The sequence below is a fragment of the Lycorma delicatula genome, chromosome 10 (assembly GCF_047948215.1).
Source record: "Lycorma delicatula isolate Av1 chromosome 10, ASM4794821v1, whole genome shotgun sequence".
Classification (NCBI taxonomy): Eukaryota; Metazoa; Arthropoda; class Insecta; order Hemiptera; family Fulgoridae; genus Lycorma; species Lycorma delicatula.
In genome coordinates, this window is record NC_134464.1 from 10,513,183 (window position 1) to 10,537,087 (window position 23,905).

Sequence of the window (23,905 nt, forward strand, 5' to 3'; positions counted from 1 at the left end):
AGTCCGATAACAAATCTGACGCATTTAAAGGATATACTAGGGTTGATTTCCGATTTCAATAATTACAGAAACTGAGACTTTACCAAATACTGTAGTTTTAGGAATACCGGTCAATACACACATTAAAGATATTGAAAATGAACTGACAGATATGATTGATTGGATTGTGGTGAGCGAGTGTGATATTACATATTTTTGACAAAAGAAATAAAAAAACTTAACGAAAGAATCGCAAAGACCAATTGTAACTTGAACGATTACAATGAGATATTGTTTTTCTGTAAAAAATTATCGGATTTGTATTAGCGATGGAGAAGACTTTTACCGATTCGGTTAACGAATTGAAGTTTATTGCATCGTATATTTGTAAATACAGTTTTATGATGCTTGTCACTCACTCTGTTCACTGTGGTGGTGGTGATGATAAAACACATGCTATCGATTGTAAGAAATTCGACTATTCCGGACGTGGACTATCAGAATACTTGTGTTCGTGCGATTTGATTATTGAAAACGTAAAAAGAATGTACGCTATGGTACGTGCAAATAAATACGAAGTGTTATGGAAAAATCCGTTTGCCTGTAGAGTTATCGATGGTAACGAACTCTACCGATTACATTGCAAAATTGCTGAGGGGTGTGGAGGGGACATAAATTTCTACATGGAATTATCGTTAACCAGTCATTTGAGTGTAAGCTCTGCGGGTGTGATGATGGATGCCATATCATTTGTTAACGCTTTCAACGATGAAGATTGTTTTCTCAAGAAAATACCGTGGAAAAAGTTGTCCGATCTTCATGTCGGAGTAGACTACGTACAGCTGGATATGAGAAAGGTATTTACACCTTTATATGAGTATCGTATTTGCGCTATATTGTACGACACCGAAGCGGATGAACTTTGTTGCTTTCGAATCTATTTACCACTGAAATATACAAATAGATTTACCGATGACGAAATGATCATTGTAAGATATCATTCGATGAAATTAACTTATTACGGAATGAAAGAAAACGGCTTTACTGAAGATTTAAAAGTAAGTTTGTAAAACTATACGTCGAGTGTTTATAGGCCTCTCGGGGAGAGCTATCACTCGTTAAAAAAATCTCAACGCGCCATGTAACATACCTCATGGGTGGTGTGGAAATTGTAACTTTCATTCACTTATCAGACCTTACAGTGTTCACTACTAGCGTTTGTTATGTCTATCAAGAAAAGAAAAGTGCGGGAATTATACTACTGGTGTTCAGTCGTTACAAGCAATAAGCTGGCAAACAACTCTTAATACTATTCTAACGCATAATAGAGAAATTTACTATTATTCGGATGAAAGCACCATAAAGAAAGATCAAACGTATCAATTTTTAAAACGATATAGTGCGTTGGTACCGCAAAAGTTTTATGTCATTTGTGTTTGGACTTATCCGAATATTGAAGAAGAAGATGTATTTGAATTGTCGATGGCATTAGATAATTATATATTTGGTGGATTGGCAGAATACGTGATCGTAGTGGACATGTAATGTGTAAATAGTCCTTTTAACGACTACAACACTTAACACAAACTACACACAAAACAGAAACACTTTAAACCCCCATACAATAAGTTGTAAATAACTATTGTTTTAAAACAATATTTAATTGCACTTATTGAATGTAGTGGTTCCAAGGCCCGTGACACGATATGATATTGGATTTATCCACTATCAATTGTGTTATAAATGGTGAGGAGAGTGTTTTACAAATTTTAGGTATTTTAAAAAAAACGGGGAGTGGTACGATAGACATATGCGTGCAAGTTTCTAATATTACGTTTATGTATGCGAAACATTATTTCTTTACTTCTTTACAAGAGCGTGATGCTATAAACGACAAACGCAGATGATGAGTAATGATAAGCTTGCATAAGAAGGCGGGTATCGCATACATAAATTAGAGTTATCTTTATTAAATGGGATTTTTTGTTTCATATAGATGTGCTTTCTTGTGCAAGTTTATCATTACTCATCATCTGAATTTGTCGTTCATAACATCCCGGTCTTTAAAGAAGTATCATGAAGACATTTCTTAAGATATATAGTTGAGTGTTTTATAGACCTCTAGGGGAGAGATTACTCGTTAAAAAAAATCTCAATGCGCCGCGGTTGCTACCTCGTGGGTGGTGTGGAAATGCAACTATTTATTTTTCTTTTATTTACAGATAAGGAAGTATGTGTGTATGTGTGAACCGATAATATGTATAAGGAAAAATAGTTGTTAAAAAATTGAGCGGATGTGTGTGGACAATAGATAAGCAGGTGTTTTCCTGTTTTATAAAGAAAAGATTTTTTTTTTAATCGGAGTCGAGCGGATGTGAGGGGTCATAAGGATGTCAAAACAAGTTCGTGCTGTTGATAAGCAGGTGTTTCCGCAATTCATTTCTGTTTTCCTGTTCATAAGGAAAAAAGTCACGCGTAGGCCGGACGGTTCGTCAGTCGAGCGCCGCATCCCGCACGGTAAACATCTCTCTTAACGTCGCTCCGCTGACGCATGCGCGGAAACACACGCGCAGCAGACACCTCCTCCCGGTGCACGAGCCGCAACGAAGACCTCGAGCGGGGCGGGCGACGCCTCGTGGTGCAACGACTACGACGGCTCAGATCTTCCTCGAGGAACGTCCGCGTCGAGGCGAAGACGACGACAAGGTTCTCGTCGCCTCGAGGAACGTCTTAAAAAACAGGTTGGAAAGACTGCGGGCTACGGTGCCACCGACGTCACAATCCAAGATGGCCGACCACCACCATCTTCAAAGATGGCGGACTGTAGCCATCTTGGATGACGTCATTTCCGGTGGCCGTACCCCCATTTTCGTACTACTAATATAGACGAGTTTTAAATCGTGCAAAAAACTAACAAATTCTCATTATCTCCTACGAAAGTTATTTATCAAAATTTTCAAATTATCAGTTTTAAATACTATAAAAAAATTCCAGAAAAGAAAAGTTCTCAAGATTTTTGTGTATCTTAGTTAGATATGTGTATTTTAGAGTATCATGAATACTACAATATATAACTAAATTTTTTTTTAAATTGTACAAGTCGAACGGCATACTTACAAATACGTTTTAGATAACATAAGTTATACGCCATTCTTTTGTAAATATTAGCCTATTTTGTGTAATAGTTTAGTCAGAACACTTTCGGCGCACATAGTTTTTCTGTGAAATGTACACATTCCTTCTTGTTTACAGTATTGCAAATAACATTATATCGATTTCATCTATGTATAATATATATTCCACATCCTACAAGTAAAAACAAAAATTGCATCCTATCGCAAGACAAAAAAAAACCCTATTGTAAGAGAAAGTTAATTTTTTTCTAGTGTTATTAGAAGTATTACATCTCCAATAAAAAAGATCGCAATAGATTTAAGAAATTATAGGGAGGCCTAATTCAGCTAAAAACTTAAATCTATTCATATAAATTGTAAATAATACTTATAATACAAATTTAAATTTGCATATTAATTCCAAATAATTCTTTAACGGGTAATATGTAAAATTCATCCGACAGACTAACACATCAAATTCAATAATACGATTTATTTATGAAATAAATTATTCGTTTCAATTTATTTACATCAGCTCTGGTTTTTGTTTGCCGATTACATAACTTACACGGCATAAAATAAATAATTTCAACATAGTAACAGATTGTTTTTGTTATCGATGGTGTAATTATTAATAAAGTGTTTTTTTAGCCTCCAGCACCACAGTTAGATATTCCTTCAGAGGATGAGATGAAATGGCAATTTTATAGCGTGTGAAAATGGCATGCCTAAGCGGGATTTGAACCTGGGACCTCCAGATGAGATGCTATCACTCGCGCCATGGAAGCCGACAAGTTAACAGTACAGGTCAACAAGTTAACAAGTTAATTGTCTTCATAATAATGGTAAAAATTATCGGTGATTTTACTTTACGAATTTTTTTTTCATTTTAAAACTGAATTTTATCTTCCCAAAAACTAACGTAAGTACATTTCTGTAATACTCTTGAGCGATCGTTTCCCGGTTATTAGTAAATTACTAACGATGGTAGTTTATATAAGGAAAATGTTCACTAACAGAGATCCCAGGGTGAAGGTACAATGTAACAATATGATAAAAATAAACCGGAAAACAAATTGTATTTGCAACTCTATTAAAATAAGAGATGATATGTATAAAAGGGCAATAAAAAATAACGATACTGAATAAACAAATTAACGAACGGAGGAAAATACAAAAATAAATTAATTGGAATAATAAAACCAGCTGGACTCAAATTTTGCAATAAAAAACTATCGATAGGGAAAAACATCAGCAAAACTATATGGGACACTGTAAATATTTAAACGGATAAAAAACCTCACTAAAATAGTTGAAGTCGCATAAAAAATAGGATGTTAGAATTTATAGATAAATACACTATTTTAAATAAAAGAAAATTTGGATTTAGACAAAATTCTTCAATAACAGACACCTTGGCAAAGTTAATGGAATATGCAAACGCATCATTTTCACTGATAATTTTAGTGATCTCACTAAGCCGTTTGAAACATTAGATCGTATCATATAAAAAACACAGCAGGGATTAGGTTTTAGAGGCGATGGCCATAAGTTGCTTAAAACCTACCTCTCTAAAAGAACACAGAAAACAACAATCGGTAAAAATTTCAGCACCGAAATGACAGTAGAAAGTAGTGTCCTCCAAGGTGGTATACTGAGCCCTTTTTTATTTACGCTGCAAATTAATAATCTTTACGATGAATGTGAAGTAATCTCTTACACCGATGACAAAGCTGACTTTCTTGAAGTTAATCACTGGGGTGAACAGTTGAAAAAATTCAAAACGAATTATTGTTATTATTATTTATTGTGCTATCGCTAAGTTTTTTCACTCTACTCGATTTTGACAAAAAATTTAAAAACCGTTAACATTTAAATCTATTTAGTTTTTTTACGATCGGCATATAGCCATGGGTATTAAACATTTTTGTTTTTGTTTTTAGAGATGTTAATCAAAATTGATGAAAATATGCGCGTGTGGGCAAACACATACACACACACACACACGCATATATATATATATATATATAGAGAGAGAGAGAGACAGAGAGAAAAATTAGTCAGATAATTTTATATAAAGTTGAATAAACGATCTAATTTCTATAAGTTAAAAAAAATAAAATCAAACTTTCAGATTTTACATTACAAAACAACCATAATAGTCTTTGATGTAAGCAAAATATATTTATTTAAATCTGAATCTGAAATACAAACTTCTTAAAGATATTTTCCGGTAGTTATAGGGAATTTATAACAAAAAATCACTGTTCGGGGTATCGTATCAATTATAATAGCTCCCACACTCAAAGTATTTACTGGAAGAACTTCATAATGCAACACTTTTATTTTAATTTCAGAAACTAAGGTTAAAGAATAATCAAAGATCTGCCAACAAGAACTATTATAGTGTGAAAGAGTGAAACACACACACACACTGATAGAGAGAGAAGGGGGGGGGGGTGGCAGACAGACATGGAAATACAACTACTAATCCCTGAACAGCACATAACAGATTCTACAGACAAAAAAAAAATAATTTTTTAAACTTGTAATTGTAAAAAGATTAATTACTGGTAAAGAGTATGAAACATCTATTCCTAACAACCGATGACAAAAGCCAACTGCAGGTAGAATAACAATCTACAAATAAAATATAAATATGCAGGAAAAAATCACACAGTTTTATAATGAGCACATAAAGACAATCTTCAAATATGAAAGGTATAAAAACATACTGTATTTACAACCTATCCTGACTACCACGACTGAATTCAGTAGAAATCAATTTAACAATGAATTTAATAATAATAATAGCTAAAATCTGTCAAGTAGTATACGATCTGCTTATTTTGGTAATACTTCAAAATAGTGTTAAGTTAATAATAAAGCATAGTTAAGCTATTTCTGATTAAGCTAAGTAATAAAGCAGTCGGGTAAAATATTTTAGGGAACGACAACCTGAAAATAGAAAAGAAACAAAAGACTGACGTCATATTTAATAAAGCAGTTCCCATAGATGAAGTAAGCAAGACTATATTTGTACAACTATAATAAAACTATATAAACAATATTTTTTGTACAATTTCTCTGCATGATGTAAGGACGTGATTAGTGAAAATTAGAGGTTTTTAAGGCTAATTAGAAAATAGAGATATTTGTGGTAATATCTTGTAAAATGAGCAAGTACAGCAGAACACATATTCAGACATTCAGGGTTTTGTTTTAATTAATTTGGTTTGAAGAAAATAAGGATAGAATGTAATAAAATAAACTTTTAAAAAAAATTACAATTTAAAAAAATCACTGGAAGAAAGTAAAAAATTATCTTGTTCGATATTTTAATTTCAATATTCAGAAGTCAGCACCATATCGTAACAAATTACAACTACTAGATTTTTTTTCTTTAATCGGTTCACGACAAGCTTGTGTGTGGAAATACGGAATAGACACATTTTATAGAGTATAAAAAATTCCAACAAGATTTTCCAAATATAAGGTCGAGACGCTACCGGTTGTCATGGAGATCGACTTGAAAAGTTTTTAGAATTATTTAAAATACGGATAAGCCAACAATATGGATATTGCCCTATGAAAACAAGCTACTACCGAGAAACACAAAAGCGAGTACTATTAGTCCATTTGGTTAAAAAAATAATAAGAGTTCACTTGAAAACCACCGTTGCTTGAAATCTATGAAAAACTGTACAGAAAAACAAATACAGTCAAATGTCTAACGACAAAAAGCATTAAAGACCTGTCGATTACGTATAAAACAGAAAAAAATAGCAAAATAGACAGCGCTTTTTACACGAATAAAAACTCAAACTTTATGCTTTTTTTAATTCCTTTTTTCTACATTTTTACATTCACCGGTAAAAAGACAGGCAAGTGTAAACAAAAATTTATTAATTTCTTTATTGTCATTAATATCTACAGGTAACTAAATAATGTCAGCTTGGTTATAATCATGAAATTAAGAAAAAAAACACACACACACACGGAGAGAGGGAAGCATACAAACAAATGGGTCCTGTTTCATGATTTATGAATAAACATCGTCAGGAATTTTTGATGATAAACGTAAAAAATAAAATATACATATTACAATAAAAAAATATTCCTACCTACGTTCCTCCACAGTAGGGTAAATAAGCAAAATTGTATACAAATAATAATCCGTATTAAATAATCGAAAACGATACGGAATAAACAAATAAAAATTAATTAAACTTATTCAAACATTTTAGTTTTAAATCGGTTGAATAATAATAGATCCAAAAGTAAATATATACATATATATATAAACAGAATTTGTTTCACAATAAAAATCATTAAATAAGTAAAGCAAACCAATTTTATCAAAATGTTATTAAAAAATTTAATGATACAGTCATTGTTATTTTTGTTTGTTAGTACACAATGTAGTTTTCCACTTACCGATTAGGGAATGTAGAGCTTCCTAGAATATAATCAATTTAAAAATAATAAAAAAGTAAATCGTATAGAAAAAAATTATAGTATGAATAGTTAACTATACATCATAAATTTTTCTTTAATATCTTCCGATCCCACCTGTCCCTCTTTCTGTATTTCTCTATCAATATTTATTTCTCTTTTGTTCTTACAAATAAATTTTTTACTAAAGTATGATAAATATAGGGGAAAATATTTTAATAAAATAAATTAACGCGTAAAACTTAGTACTTGAAAAAAAGAAAATCAAATGAAAATAATAGAATTTATATAGCGACAAAAGACTACAACGACAATTCTAAAAATTACTACGTGGAAAAGAAAACAGAAAAATACAACAGGATGAATATTTGAGCAGACAGTATCTTTTGTAACACTGTTTTTCAACAGGAAGAATAAATACAATATTTCCTTTTATTGTTGAAAATGGATTTAATTTGAATTTCTTAACGCCATACATTGGAAAATTTTTTTTTCTTTGCAAGTTGTACAGTTCAATCGTGCCACTTCTCGTACCTTAAATGCCTTTTTGTTTATCTTTACGATTATTCTCTTTTAAAACTCTTTCTTCATGGCCTTCACAAAATTTCTTAGGGCATTCTAGTCTTCTTTCCGATGAAATTCTACTTAACATTTCATTAGGACATTTACTTCCATTTATCCTTCACAAATGGCCGTATAATTTTATATTCTTTCAATATCCCGCATAATATTCCCAGACTCATCTAACCTGTTTGTAATCCCTTGTTTCTCGCACGCTACTGTAAATGTGACAACTTTTCAAAAAATCCATCTGGACAGTTAATATCCTCTTTTTACTTGGAATTTCTAATTCGTCTTTCAGTTTCATTTCAAATCTCCTCGGATGACAAAATTAAATTTCATAACTGGGAATTAGTTTTCCGTGCTGCAATCCTACTCCCAGAAAATACACGTAAGGAATATAGAACTTTTGGATGTCACATGTTGATATGCGTGCAGTATATACAGCAAGGTGAAGAAGTTAAATGTAACTTCACTCTTCGCTTTCTCTAGAAAACCTGACACGGTACTTGTTTTTGAGAACCGCTTTGCTTTGAGACTTATGATTCGCGTCACACCAAGTCGTCTACAACCGTAACAGTTTTTGTATTTAAAATTACCTTGAAAAATTATGTAACTGGGATAAATGAAAAATGATTAACAAATTTTTATTAAATCTCTGATATCTCAAGATTTTAATAAATGAAATATTAAAATCAAATTCTGCCTATTTATAAATTTAATTCACAACTATTCACCGACTGACTCTATTGACTTACTGACTGACATGATTTGTCGACTCAAAATACTAAGATGAAGCTGTAAAATATGAAATATTGGTTTTTAGACTTACTTCTTACTCGGTAACAGAATTGTCGGTAAAAATTTTAATTAATGTGTAGTTTACCATCCTATCATTACGTAATGATTATTATCAAATAAATAAGATAAAAATATCACTTACTACTTATTTCTTTCAAAATTCTTTCACATTAGCTCTTTCGTGGTACTCACCGCTTCATCACATAAATAAAAAAAAAGATTTTTTTTTTAAATATAAAAAAGCAGAGAAGCACTGCGAAAGCGCCGAGAGAATTTTTTTAAAGGAAAAAGCAGTAAATAATATTTTTATTTTATTTATTGGATTATAGTCTGTAAAAACAATACCTTAAACTTCATAATTCAGTAAATACAGCAGTAAAAGAATTACTCAGAATGACATAGCGATTACTAAGTTTTAAGTGAACATTTATAAAAACACATGTAAATTCTGTTTAATAAACACGAATAAATAATACTTGTGATGAAGCACATATGCTTGTGGGGGCTCTATGTCATATAAATATACGTGGGTATTTAATATACAATAAGCAAAATGCTGGTTGGTCTGATAGGAAAAATGATAAAAATACCATAAACCGTTAAATACAGAGTGTTTTTACAAATTTTAAAGTTAAAAATACTATGTGAATTGTTACAATAAACCAATTATAAATTAGAGGAAGTCATTCAAAAAAAACCAAGGAAATTTTACAAAATTGCTAATATTTTATTGAAAAAAGGCAGAAAAATGTGCAATCTTGCATTGTCAATACATTAACTGAGAAAAAATTAAGAGTAATAACAATATTACCACTTTTAACATTTTTATTATTTTTTTTTTTTTTAATACAAAGAAAATCTCATGTTTCCTTAGATAAAATAATCATAAATTCACTGCAATACAATATTTAAAAAAAATTATTTATTAAATAATTATATTTCATGTTTTCCTGTATGTATAACTCAATTAATTATTGACAACCATAAACATATTAGATAGTAAATTATCAGTATCTGATAATATAAAATAACAGTCAAGTATATTATAATAGTAACATTAGACTATTATTAAAACAACAATAATATAAGTAATCATTTAAAATAATATTAAAAAAAAAAACTTAACAAAACACCAGTGTAATTATCCAAGGACAATTTTAAAAATACTGCACGGCAAAACTTTTAAAAGTATAGTTTCATGAATCATAAACAATGGTTTGATGAATTTCTAATGAAATCATAATTACTTTAAGAAGAAAAAACCACAAGTCATTTTATAACAGAGAAATTTAAACCACAAATCTTTTTTAAATATAAAAATAACAAAAAACAAGTAACCACAAATTCAAAGATAATTCTACTCACAATAATCAATGTCACCGAGGAATCATATTTCCAAACAATTATAAATTAAAAAATGATTCAGATAATTTCAATGTATTATCAAGAAAAAATTAATTAGTATAATAATCTAATTATATCTTAAGAGTAATTCATTTTTAAACAACAGTTTTGTTATTTTTTTAAAAGAATGTTTTTTATCGATAAGCATGAATGAGTTATTAACAGTGTAATTCCACACAAGCTGAACCGGTTTTAAATAACTTCCGATTTGTACCTACTTCACCGATACGTGGAACATGGATATAAAATAAAAATTTTTCAAGCGAAAAAAATTGCAGATGGCAAGAGACATTTTTAATAGACTGAAAATCAATTTGCAATTCACGGTTAAAATTTAAATTCATTAAATAAAGATACTGAAAACAGGATTTCAACAACTCAAATGTTATGAGATTAAATAAAATAACACTGTTGTCGTTAGTAAATATATAAAAAATCACAATAAAAATAATATTAATTGCTTAAAAACATCTAGCACGCGCGCGTACACATTTCTAAGAACAATTATGCCATGTCAGGCTTTCTAGGAAGGTGATTTCCCATTGTCTTCAACACTAAACCAAATATACTGTTGCATACATATATCAGCACCCAAAAAAAAAAGTTTATATTCGGTACCAAACATTACATCTTCACTCGGTTCATCAGAATAACCGGTTGTATAGTGAACACGATTAAGCTCAAAGAGAGTGGCTCTTATAACTAACTTCCTTTACACGAGTCATAATCGTAACAAGATTGAAACAGAAAGTGTAAAACAGCAAATTAAAGTACTCCTGCCATTATATGAAACTGTATTTTACACGCTTTGCTTCAAATCAGTAGAGGTGTATTCAGTGAATTTTTCATAGCAAATGTTATCTCCAGAATGTATCACGAAGTTCTTCCCAGGACTTTCATAACCTATTCTACAGTTAAAAATAAAGGAAAAAGTATACGCTTTTCCGTAAGTTTATATAAACATATATCCTAAAATGATTAATTTGCAAGTTACGTCTACTGAAAGATTTCACTCCGATTTCAGTTACCCCAATGAAATGAGGTCGTACTAACATTTTTAGGATGTTACTCAAGACATAATTAATGATCTCTAACGATTTCTTGCCTGAAAAATCAAATAAAAAGGTCACACACTGTATCTGCAGTAGTTTTTTGAGAAATCTGAGTGAAAATCAATAAATTTGGCTAAAAAATCCTGTTTCTTTTTATGTTTGACATAAATAATCGTATTAAATGGGTAATAAACATCTACAACTTTTAAACAAAACTTGTAGAGAAATCAATAATGAACAAAATTATGTAAGATGAGCTGAATAAAATAAAGAAAACTTAGAAAAAATTGAATTTTATTTAGAAACTGTACATTACTAAATTTCTAAGATAAGTACTTATTTAATGTCTCAATACACAAAAACTAAATTTGAACAGAAACACGATAAATTATTTGAAAAATTATTACTTCAAACTTGGAAATAAAATAACCGATCAACAATGTGCAATACTGTATTAGTGTTTAAATCATTCTGTAAGGTACGTAGAGTAAAAACGTATATCAGGTACTGTTAACTGTGTTGTCATTAGCAAAGGTTTTCTTTGAATTTTAGTTTGAACATGATCGGTTTGCTACTGAAGCAATGCAGTACTTATTTACTATACATGAATAGGTTGATACGGTATTCATTTTAGTTGTGTATAATGGTAATGCCAGCTACAAGCGATCAGTCTAACACGATGCTGTTATCGATTAAATTAACATCGATGTAGTTCAGCACAGTCAGGCATCAGTACACAATGACTTTTTAAGAGGATCAAAGTTTTGCATTCAATGGTTTGGAAGAAACTTAAAACAAGTTTTTTATCCTTATCATAAGCAGCCGGTTCAACATCTACACCAAGCAGACAGTCCGCTTCGCTTGGTGTTCTGCAACTGGTGGAATACAAATCGACAACTGTAAAAGTACATTTAGTTTTCTGAAGAGATAAATTTCACTCAAAATGGCTCAACAACTTATGCGATGAGCATACAAGGGCAGAAGTAAATCCTCATGAAAAGGTAGAAGACATTTTCAACAACAATTTAGCGTCAATGTATGGTGCAGCATATGTATCATTATTTCCCTGAGAAATGGATTGGTCATGGAGATTCACATTCCTGGCCACCAAGAGCGCCTAACGTAACTCTTTCGATTTTTGTGTCTAGAAATGGATGAAAAGTATTTATATAAAACAAGAATACATACTTGTGAGGAATTAACTGTCTGCATTATGGGTGCGGCTGGGCAACTTAAGGATAGCCCTGAAGTACTACAAAGGGAAGCAAAAGCAGTACATAAGCATGCCAAGAAATGTGTTAAAAATGGCAGGTTCATTTTTTAACATTTATTATTAACCGGTACATATAATGCACTTTGGTCTAGTGTACAGTTCCTAAATAAAATTTTTCTAAGTTTTCTTTGTTTTATTCAACTTATGTTAGACCTATTTTTTTTCAGAATTAAATTTTCTACAAGTTTTGTACAGAATTTTTTACTCTAATTTATTGGTCACCCCAGGTTTCTCCAAAATTACTTTAGTTACTGTTCTGGGCCCAATTTTATTCAATTTTTCAGGTCAAAAACCGTAAGAAATCACCAATTACACAAAAATAATAACAATAGAGTTCAAATATATTATTTAAAAATAAACTAACAATTTCCTAACTGTTAATAACAGAGCTACCAACAATATAATAAAAACTAAGCCATAATTGGTAACTCCAAAAAGATCTTCTGGAAGATTGCCAATATCCATGAAAATTTAAGTCATAAAGTAAATTTTATCGTGTAAGATTGTTTCCATTTAAAAACAATGAACTGCTGCTCCTGGAGGACTCAAATAAAATCAGAAAAGCCTTGATTACAGCAGTGTCAATTAATATTAAATTTGAATATTGCACACATTTTCAATTAATATTAATACATGAAAGTAATAATCACAAGAAATATTGCAAATATAAAGTAAAGGAGAACCACAAGTATAAAATTTCAATGAAAATAGATTTATGCAAACCAACAAATATCTGAGTACATATTTAATATACTGTAAACAAGAGTAAAAGAAAATTAATTTTAAAAGCTAAATCCATGAAGCGTCACTATATTGCAATATTTTTCACATTTTTCACTCTCTCAAACCCAAAGCTGAAATTTTGCATATAAAAAATTAAATTAAGATGTACAAAATCAAACATACAATTAAATATTCTGTTCCCATAAGGATAATATAACCCAGTCAATATATCTTCATAAGTGTTTTGAGAGGTAAGTGAAATTCAAGTGTGAAAAGTCTACATAAAATAGTATTATATAAAAAAAATTTAACAGATTACTTCATAAACCTATTTTAAAGATAAGAATCAAAATAATTTTCCCCATGTACAGTTACATCAACCATAACAACATTTCAATGTTTAGAAATCACAGTATGTAAATTTTATTAGGATCGATGAGAAACAAAACGTTTCTGACAATAAACTAATGATGTAACAAAGAGATAGAAAGTTAAAATACACATTAAAACATAAAGAAAATAACGCGCATATTAAATATAATGATAAGAACATTGTATAAAATGATAATAGATGTTTTCCAAGCATTATATAAATACAAACCTATAATCATTATATTCATAAAAAGCAAACAGTTTCAATAACAATTAAAGATAAGCTACAGTATTCTTCAATAAATTATTTTTAAGATTGAAATTGAACACAATTACTTGCAAACGTGCAACATATATGCGCTTACACATAACATCTGTTCAAAAAAATAACCGGTTTTCTAAAAAAAATTTACTGAATATTTATAGCATTATATAATTAATCACCTTCCCGCTGTATACAAAAATACAACTAACATCCCTTCAACTTCTAGGAGTTGTGGAATGAACAGTTCTGGAATAGCTTTTGAGGCGTTCTGGAAGCTATTTTGAATTTTCTTTCACGAATGAAATTTATTTTATGGACTCTACTGTCTAAAATATATTGTCCTGTTAATAACACTTTCACTTTTGGAAGTAGACAAAAATTAAAAAAGTTCAGCAGGAGCTAGGTCAGATGATATGATGGTAGTCAAACATGATGGTGGGCATATGTTTTACACAAAACTCATGGATTAGCGGTGACTATGGGTTAGCACATTGTTATGGTGAAGAAACCGCAAACAAAAAACAAATTTCTTCTTTCTCACATATTTCAGAAAAATCTGATGAATTTAAGAATTAAGTGGTCGCCTGCTTGCCCTGCAGTTGCAAACGGTGAACTGTGCTTTTAATGTCAAAAAAGAATGTTAAATCATGTTTGCGTGCCTTTTTCAGTCTCAATAATAATTTTCCAACCCTCTGCAGTAGCCGATACGGTTCTACTACACAATACTAACAAATATCCTTTGATACCAATCGCTTATGGTATTAATTTGAAAGAGACATACAATGTGATGAAAGACATTCTTGAAAAATAAATTATAAAAAACATAGCTGGAACATATGTAGTGATTCGAAAGTTATAGCTATTTTGTTAGGCATGCAGTTAGGCTATTCTACGTACATGTGTTTTCTTTGTGAATGGGACAGCCGAGCAAGGGATAAATATTATGTTACCAAAGAGTGGAAGAAACAAGACAACTTCAAATGGGAAAAATATTATTCATGAGCCCTTAGTTGAATCCAAAAAAATATTTTTACCCCTCTCCATATCAAGTTAGAACTAATGAAAAATTTGTTAAAAGCAATGAAGAAGGACAGTCCAGGATTTTTGTACATCAGGCATAAATTTCCAAATGTAAGTGAAGGAAAAATTAAAGAAAAAACATTTGTTGATTCTCAAATAACAGAGTTGGTCAAAGATGATGTATTTAACTCGATGCTAAATAATATAGAAACTACAGCTTGGGCCTTCATTTAAAGAAGTTTGCAAAAACTTTCTCGGCAAACAAAAATCCGACAATTACCACGATATTGTTAATCAACTTCTTACTTCATACAGGGCTGTGGGATGTAATGTCTTTGAAAATACATTTCCTCAACTCACATCTGCATTTTTTCCCGGGCAACCTCGGAGACATAAGTGACGAACATGGTGAAAGTTTCCACCAAGACATTTCAGTGTTGGAAAGCCGCTATAAAGGGAAACGGAATACTAACATGCTACTTGATTACTGTTTGACATCAATTCAGGATGTGCCTGAGGCTATTTATAAAAGAAAAGCATCAGCAAAATCATTCTAACATAGGTATGGCCATGCAAATTTTTAATTTCACAGATTTTAACTATACTTTCCCTTATTTTTCTTGAAGCGTAATTTAAATAAAAACTATGAGTGATAGAAAAATTGTATTTACAGATCTGTAATGTACGCAAAAAATCAATTCAAGAAATGGTATCAAACTTAGAGAAATAAAAAAATGTTTTTTGTCTACCAGTATTATCAGTGACTCCCTTGGGCCTGTCTTGCAGAGCAATGTTTTTCGAAGGAAGGTTTAATATTAGAACTGAGATCTTTTTCTATATTTAGTTGAGATCTATATTTTGTCTTCAAAGCAGCCACCGCAGAAAATCCAGTTTCAAAGGTAGGATGTTGAAAATGGTAATAGTAAACGAAATCAATTTTTTGCAAACACTATTTTTGATTTTGATAATATTTAGTATATGATAAATACCCACCTTATAGTGGGCAAACATTTTTATATTTAAAAAAAAATTTTTCTTTAGCATTCTTGATCACTTTTTCCATGAGCATTCTTATTTTACATCGTACAGAGGGTCAAAAACAGCTTTTTGGAAAGAGTAAATTTGGAAATTCATCTTGGTGTACTCAAAATTCATTTTCTTATACAACCAAATCTTGTAATGGTTACTGAAGTTACATTTAAAAATTGTTTTTCAAATTCTGGGTCCAAAAAAATAATGAAGGGCTTATGGTAACATGCCTGTTTTTTACCTTTTAACTCTTAGGTACTAGTAGTACCATTACAAAAAAAATTGGACTGTTACCAAGTGTCCTTCATTAAAAAATGGCCACCAAATCATAAGATTTTGAAAATGTCTCACTTTTGGGGCCCAAAAATTACATGTGGGTTAGCTGGCAAAAATCTAAAATGTTTACAGCAGTAAGTTCTATTTATATACTTTAAAACCATATAAAATTTATTTTGTTACTCAATGGGGTTAACAAGTAATGTGCCATCAAACCCACTAAAAAAAAATAAACACTGTTCCTTCTAACAGTGAACAATGTATCCAAAAAATTCACAGCATGTATTTTTTCAAATGATAATGTAGGCCTACTATACAATATATTTTGATGATATGTCTATAATGAGAAAGCTTATATTCTAGATAGTTTGTTACTTAAGTATGACTAATACAGACAAACTCATGTTTAAACATGAAAATGAATAGACATGCATGGACATGAATGTTTGTGTAATCCTGAATCTAAACATTACTTAAGGCTCAGATACTGTTTTTGATTTCAATGTGATATGTTGTACTGTTGCTAGTGTTAATACTGTGGTTAGGTAATGTACACTTGTTTATAAAGTAATTTTATTAGCAGTGAACTTCTCTTTTACGTGATATCTTTTATTTTTTATTTTATTAATTAGGTAAATTTTTATTTAGCTGTAGAAACTGGGATAAGGCAAAGTGAAGTGCATATCGTAGTATTATAATTTATACTAAGTGTACAATTATTGTAAGAATCCTTGCATTTTATAAAAACAGATTATGGAGTTTTAATTGACATTCACACTGAAACAGTAAGTCACAAATTGACAATACAATATATCTTATATCAGTTACAATATAACTTCAATACTGCATGATATTTTAGAGTTTACTAAACAGTAAATAACATTGATATTTTAAGAAGTGGATGTACTGAAACAAAAATTATCTGTACTCTTCAAAAAATCAAACATTTAGATAAATATTTTCATATTAATTGGAGAAGTCGCTCTGACCCATTTAGCTATCACACTGAACTGGTTAAGAAATCTCTTTTGGAAATATCTAATACTTTCAACACAAGCAATCCAAATTTAAAATTAATTCGCAGAGCACTGCGTACAAAATACTTACACAAAACAAAATACAAAAACACAAGATTATACAGAAAGCGAACTGGAATGTCAAGATATATTTGAGCCTCAATGTGTTATAGTCAAGTCTGTGAAAAAAGGTCGTTCAGCACTTGGCATTAAAATTATCGAACAGTGCAAAGGAACCAATTTTAAAATATAAAGTTACAAAAATGGCCGAGTCAATTACCAGTAAATTAAATGATTCCTTTGATTTAAATATTTCTACAGAAGAAACCAGTTTAGTACCACCAAATTATGCTGACTTAGGTAAGTATATTAAGAATTAATCATTAACAGTAAACAGTTACATCAACCCAGGAAAAAATTAATATTTTAAGTTTATTACCAAGCAGCTGGAGCATTCAAAAAGAGTTTAGTTAGTCAGTATTTCGTCCGTCAATCCAAACAATTAGTTAAAACAAGTGGAATTTTGCCACAAATTGGCAAAAAGAAACCCAATTATATAACTGATGAAAATGTTATTAAATGTGCCCAAAATTGTTAACCTAAGAATGTTTAAAAATAGTAAATTAAATTAAGTGGACTGTAAATTGCTAGTTAATCCCGACCGAATCTACGGAATAAGATATTGGTACACAATGAAAAGAGAATGTGAAATTCACAATGTTTAATTATACAAAAAAGAAAACACCTTAACTTATTGAACAATGAAAAAACTTCCTTGTGGAGTGCATACGTCTGATCTTTGTGAAACATTAACTTGCACTCTAGAATGGTAATTAGAGTTGCTTATCAGCAGCTGCATTGCCAAGGCAACAGCACAGTGACTCACACACAAAAATGTGTAGGCCCAGACAACCCAGCCGCCGACAACAAGCTTAATGCAATTACATAATCTAATTAGTAAACAAAGATTTTTACCAGAATTATGAGCACAGCAGAATTTGCTGATTTAAGACCTAAATTTTGTGTTCTGCTAGTGAGTAAGGTACTCACTCACTCTATCTCTCTCTCTCTCTGTGTGTGTTTGGTGTGTGTGTCACCCACCAAACTGTAAAACTCATGTTATTATCTGCTGTAAAAATTAAATTTGATTATAAAATTCTTCTTTCAACCATGGCATGTGATATTATAAAATGAAACGTGCATGCTGTCACAATGTGAAAAATGTCCAAGTACTAATGAATTGCTCAGGTTACTGAAACAGAGCTGGGATGATTTTGATACTGAAACTAACTTCAAACATTGAGTTTCTGTTGACCGTTGTGAACTAACTACTCAAATTCTTCCATTTCAAGAGTACTTAGATAAACTTACTGAAAATTTAAATAATCTAAAAAGACATCATTTTGTTGCAAAGAAACAAGCTAATTTCCTAAACATTAAAAAGGAAAACTTGTTGGAGCATGAATGTATTGTAATGAGACTTCTCTCAAAATTTTCCTTTTGTGATACAGGATGAAATCCAGTCATATCAGTGATCAAAATCTTATGCCACAGTTCATCCATTTCTCACATATATTTTAAAAAAGAAGGAAAATTACAAAGTCAAAGCTACTATGTGATTAGCAAGCACAATACTACATCATTCTGCTTCCAAAAGCAAGTTATAAATTAAGTAAAAACACTGTTACCACAAGTTAACAATTTTTTTTCTAATGGCTTCTCAGCCCATTATAAAAACAAATAAAATTTCATAAATTTGTGCTACCATCAAGAAGATTTTGAAATCGCAGCTGAATGGCATTTTTTGCCTCATACCATGGAAAAGGACCATGTGTGGAAGGACTGTGATTAAAGCAAGCCTTAAACAGACAGTCAACAATCAAATGGTTATGCCTTCTGAAATCTACAATTATTGCAAAAATAATATTAAAAATATAACACTTATTTTCTGCTCTAATAAATATGTTCAAGAGACTTAAGAATATATTACCAGGTAATCACATCAGTCCCAGAAACAAGAACGTTTCACAGTTATGTTCTAACAAGTCAGAAATGTATTCTGAACCAAATCCAGGCAACCTCTGAACCAGAAATATTTACATGAGTATCGGTACACAAGGAAATTAGTGTTTCTGATGCTTTATAGGTTTACCAAAACTAAAAATTACGTCTGCTGTGTATAAGATGGCGAGTGGTGGTTAGGTAAAGTCATTTAAGTCAAAATACATGAAAATGAAGAGGAATATCGAATACACTTTTTCCATCTGCAGGGTCCTGGTACTTCATTCAAGAAATCATTGAGGGATAATCAAACGTGGGTTCAACTGGAAAATATTTTAAAGATTCTTACGCCTTCACAGCTTTTTATATCAACTACTGGAAGAGGACACAACATTACACCAAAGATGAATGAGGACTTATCAGTTCTACTCAATAAAATAACAGCAGGAGCACTAAGTTATGTTAGTTAAGTTTGTTATCAAAAAGTGCAAGATTAGATAAGATAGTGCAAGATACTCATAACTTTCATTAGCAGGAGTAAAATAAAATAAAAGTGAATTGTACAACTTGTTAATGTATTTGAATTATCATTCTGTAATTGTCTATTTATTAATTTACAATTTATTCATTCTAATGAGTTTAGCTGTAATTTTTATAATCTGAAAAAATACATAATATCAGTATTTTTGGATACCATATTTACAGTCAAAAGGCATGGTGTTTTTAGCAGTTTTGTTGGCTTTATTACTTTTAAACCTCTTCAAATAACAAAATATTTTATATGATTTTAAAGTATAAACTGCTGGTTTTAAGGTACTTTTACTGCTGTAAACATTTCAGATTTTTGCCATCTCTCTCACATGTGGTTTTTGGACCCCAAAAATGAGACGTTTTCAAAATCTTATGATTTGGTGGCCATTTTTTTTAATGAAAGACACTTGGTAACAGTCCAATTTTTTTTATAAGTACTACTACTAATACCTAATAAATAATAGAAAGCAGGCGTGTTGTTAACCTACACCCTTCATTATTTATTTTGAGCCCAAAATTTGAAAAAAACAATTTTTAAACCTAACTTCAGTAAACATTACAGGATTTGGTATGTAATAAAATGAATTTTGAGTACATCAAGACGAAGTTCCATCTTTTCTCTTTCCAAAAAGTCCTTTTTGACCCTCTGTACGATGTAAAATAAGAATGCTACAGCTCATGGAAAAAGTGACAAAAATGAATGTTTTTACCTGTTAGAAAATAGTCTATTACCCAAGAAAAAAGTTTATTTTAAATATTTTTTGGACACTACAAGGAGGTAGTTACCATATCCAAATATTATCAAAATCAAAAATAGTGATGCACTGATCATTTGTTTAATTAAAATGGAATACCCCATAATTATTTAAATGAGTAAGCTATTTTCTGTCAAATTTTGATTAATACAGAAATATAACCATTATTTATTAACTTGACAAGTTACAGCTTAATATATATCACGTAAATTACAGAAGATAAATAATTTAATATTCTTACTCCATTTTTGTTTTGGTCACTATTGGGAGTTTGATAGTTACATAGATATTGTCCTAATGAAAATAATACTAAAATGAGAAGCCTACTGAATAAAAATTTTTGAGTAGCTACTGTCTCCTAGCTAAGATTTTAAAAAATCATTTAATAGTAAATGATCGATTACTTCTACAATGTTTTAGTTATTATAACATTTCATATATTGTAACCCTGTGTATTTATTTAATACTTAAGCAGCCTCATACCTAATGATGTAAGTTGAGGAAATGACCCCTCTGTGATCAATCTCCATATTTTTTACCATATTAATATACATAAAACTTGAATTATTTTACAGCAAATAAATAAACTGAAACAGAACACCAGATGAAATGTCAAATACTAGATGACATTCTTGATATGAAATTGGAGATGGGTCTGATTGCCAGAATTGAACACATATTTAAATAATCATGAATATTCAATTGAATCATATTATACATGAAATGGTAAACCTATTTCACTACTTCATTACAAATTTGATAAAACTCAATTTTAATTTACTATTAACGTTTCAGTAGTTTTAAAATTATTGATTAAGCACCTACTCAGTGAACAGCAACAAGAATATACTAATTTTCAACAGTGCACAGCAACAAGAATATACTAAATTAACTGTGTACAGAAACAAGAAGATACTAATTTTCAATAAACTATCTATCCTTGCTCCTGAAGGATTACACAATGTAAAACTATAAAACAGACTAAAAGCACTCTATGTACCTCTTATTCGACTGACTGCAAACGTAAAAGGCAACTTTCATAAACAAACAATTCTAAATAAAAATACATTAAATAATTTTAAAAAATGGTCTAGAACTAATAGCACGCTTTCAAAAATCATTTAAATAATTATTTACTATCTATCTTACGCAATATTAAAACATCTCTTTAATGAACGATGTAAAAATCAATAAAAGTCTAACATTTGCGCAGTTATATTTCATCTAATATATATAAGAAATACAATTTGTACACGAACAACAATAAAATAAATCTACTAAAACTTTAATTACAATTACCTGTACGGTGATATTGTTATGCGATTGCACTGGTAAGTAAGCATCTCTCTTATTTAAATGATGATCAGCCGAATCAGTTTTTATGTCCTGTGAACCAATATTAAACACCGCTGGAGATCTTGTTGCAATATCATCTTCCTTGATGAATAAAGTATTTGATGAAATCGCAGTTCGTACAGCAGCGCAATACAAAACAAAATTTATAAAAATAAAAAACCGAAACCAGCTATCAACAGCCATCATGACACAATAATAATCCCCGAAGCGATCAGGTGTTCTTCGTTAATCACTACCAGAATGCCAACATCATGATGAAAAAATATTTACCTCAGTATTTCTTAGCAGCCAACAAGCTAAATGCGTGCAGTTTAATGATTAGATTAATAAAAAAGGCATTCATTTTTTTAAAAAATATGTATATGAACGTGTAATTATTTAATTTAATTATACTTTTAACTGATATTGCAAATAATAAGTTAAATTACCCTTGTTTTTCACTTATTGTTTTATTATTTACTTGTTTGCAACGATACCGCAAACTATGTTAAACGGTGTGTACTAGACTTAATGGAAAAAATTTAAAAAAATATTATTGTAATTTTCCAGCACTAGGACAAGAGTTAGTTACTTGGTGCCGATTCAAGTAATCTTCCCGGTCCTATGCTGCTGTGGGATACTTAGGATAAACTAGGGAAACTATCCAAAAACATAGAATTCGTGGTACAGCAGATGGACGATAGCTTACTCACCAAGTTGAGTAACCAAACTCTGCTGATGAGAAGATTCCTCAAGGTTGCTATAGGGACATCAACTGTCCACCTCGAAATGTAATCACAAATGATTTATTTACAGAGTTCCGCTACGTTAGATCCACGTTTTATTGCGGGAGAATAGAACGTACAGCATGTTCTATGGGGCACTCGACTTTCAACCACTCGAGGAAGGATATTGAAGAGTTGCATTCTCAATCTCCACTTAAATGTAATCTCAGGGGTTGCAACCTATGTATTGGCCATCGGACAAAACGAAGGTGCCATACTCACTAAACTTTTAAATCACCTCGGGCAAATCGCTCTTAGACATCGGTTGAGAATAGTTGTTAATAAATCTCAGTCCATTCCTGTTCTACTCACCATAAGCACAATGGTGATAAAAAAGAGGAAGTCGCCTGCCTTTCATAATAACAAGATCAAGTGGGACCTGTATCAAAACTGGAAGGAAGAGGAGCAAGTACTACCTGTCCCATTGCAGTGTTCAGGGGATATTGATTATGCGACACAACACCTAACCTTTTTCATGAAAGAAAGTGCCTGGCGCTTGACACCTGAGGAAAGATATGGAGGAAGGATAGGCATGGATTATTCAAGGGAGCTGATAGACCTTATTACTGCAAAGAGGCAACTTAGGAAGAGGTGGCAATGCTGCAGAAAGCCTAGATAGAACATCTCTTAGCAGAACTGCATGCAGGTTAAAAAATTGCTGAAGCCCATTAAAAATGAGACTTTCAAAAACTATCGTCAGAATCTTTCCTCCTCAGATAAAGGTGTAGTCAATGTGGAAAGCCATGAAAAGCTTTCATTCCCATGAATGGCTTGTAGGAGCGACAGATAGAAAGACCAATGTATTTTTTTCTGAATGTCTGAGTAATGTTTTTCCCATTTGAAGTACAAGGTCCTGATGAGGAGCAAATAATTGAATTCTTGGACAGCTCAATTCCATTAAGTCTTCCAATTTGGCCTTTCTCCTCATTGGAGGTACTGCAGGTTATCAAGAGGGGGCAATATAAAAAGAAACTCCAGGATTTTACTTGATTACTAATAAAATGGTAGTTATGCTTCCATTCATGGAGATCCAGTACATAACATACCTCTTCAATGGCATCCTTCGTACAATGTGCGTCCCATCAGAGTGGAAGGTATCACAAATGGTGATGATCTGAAACCAGGTAAACCTACACACAATGTATCTTCCTACAAGCCT

At 30.9% G+C, this 23,905-nt stretch overlaps 1 protein-coding gene across 1 annotated transcript in view; it reads right to left on the minus strand.

Moving 5' to 3' along the window:
* Nucleotides 1-22,201, minus strand: part of LOC142331119 (sortilin-related receptor-like) — a 172,062-nt gene extending 149,861 nt beyond the window's left edge. The window contains exon 1 of the mRNA XM_075376801.1: nucleotides 21,926-22,201. Coding sequence (XP_075232916.1) covers nucleotides 21,926-22,168 — 243 coding nt within the window. The 5' untranslated portion in view covers nucleotides 22,169-22,201. The remainder of the gene's footprint in view (nucleotides 1-21,925) is intronic.
* Nucleotides 22,202-23,905: the final 1,704 nt, after the last annotated feature.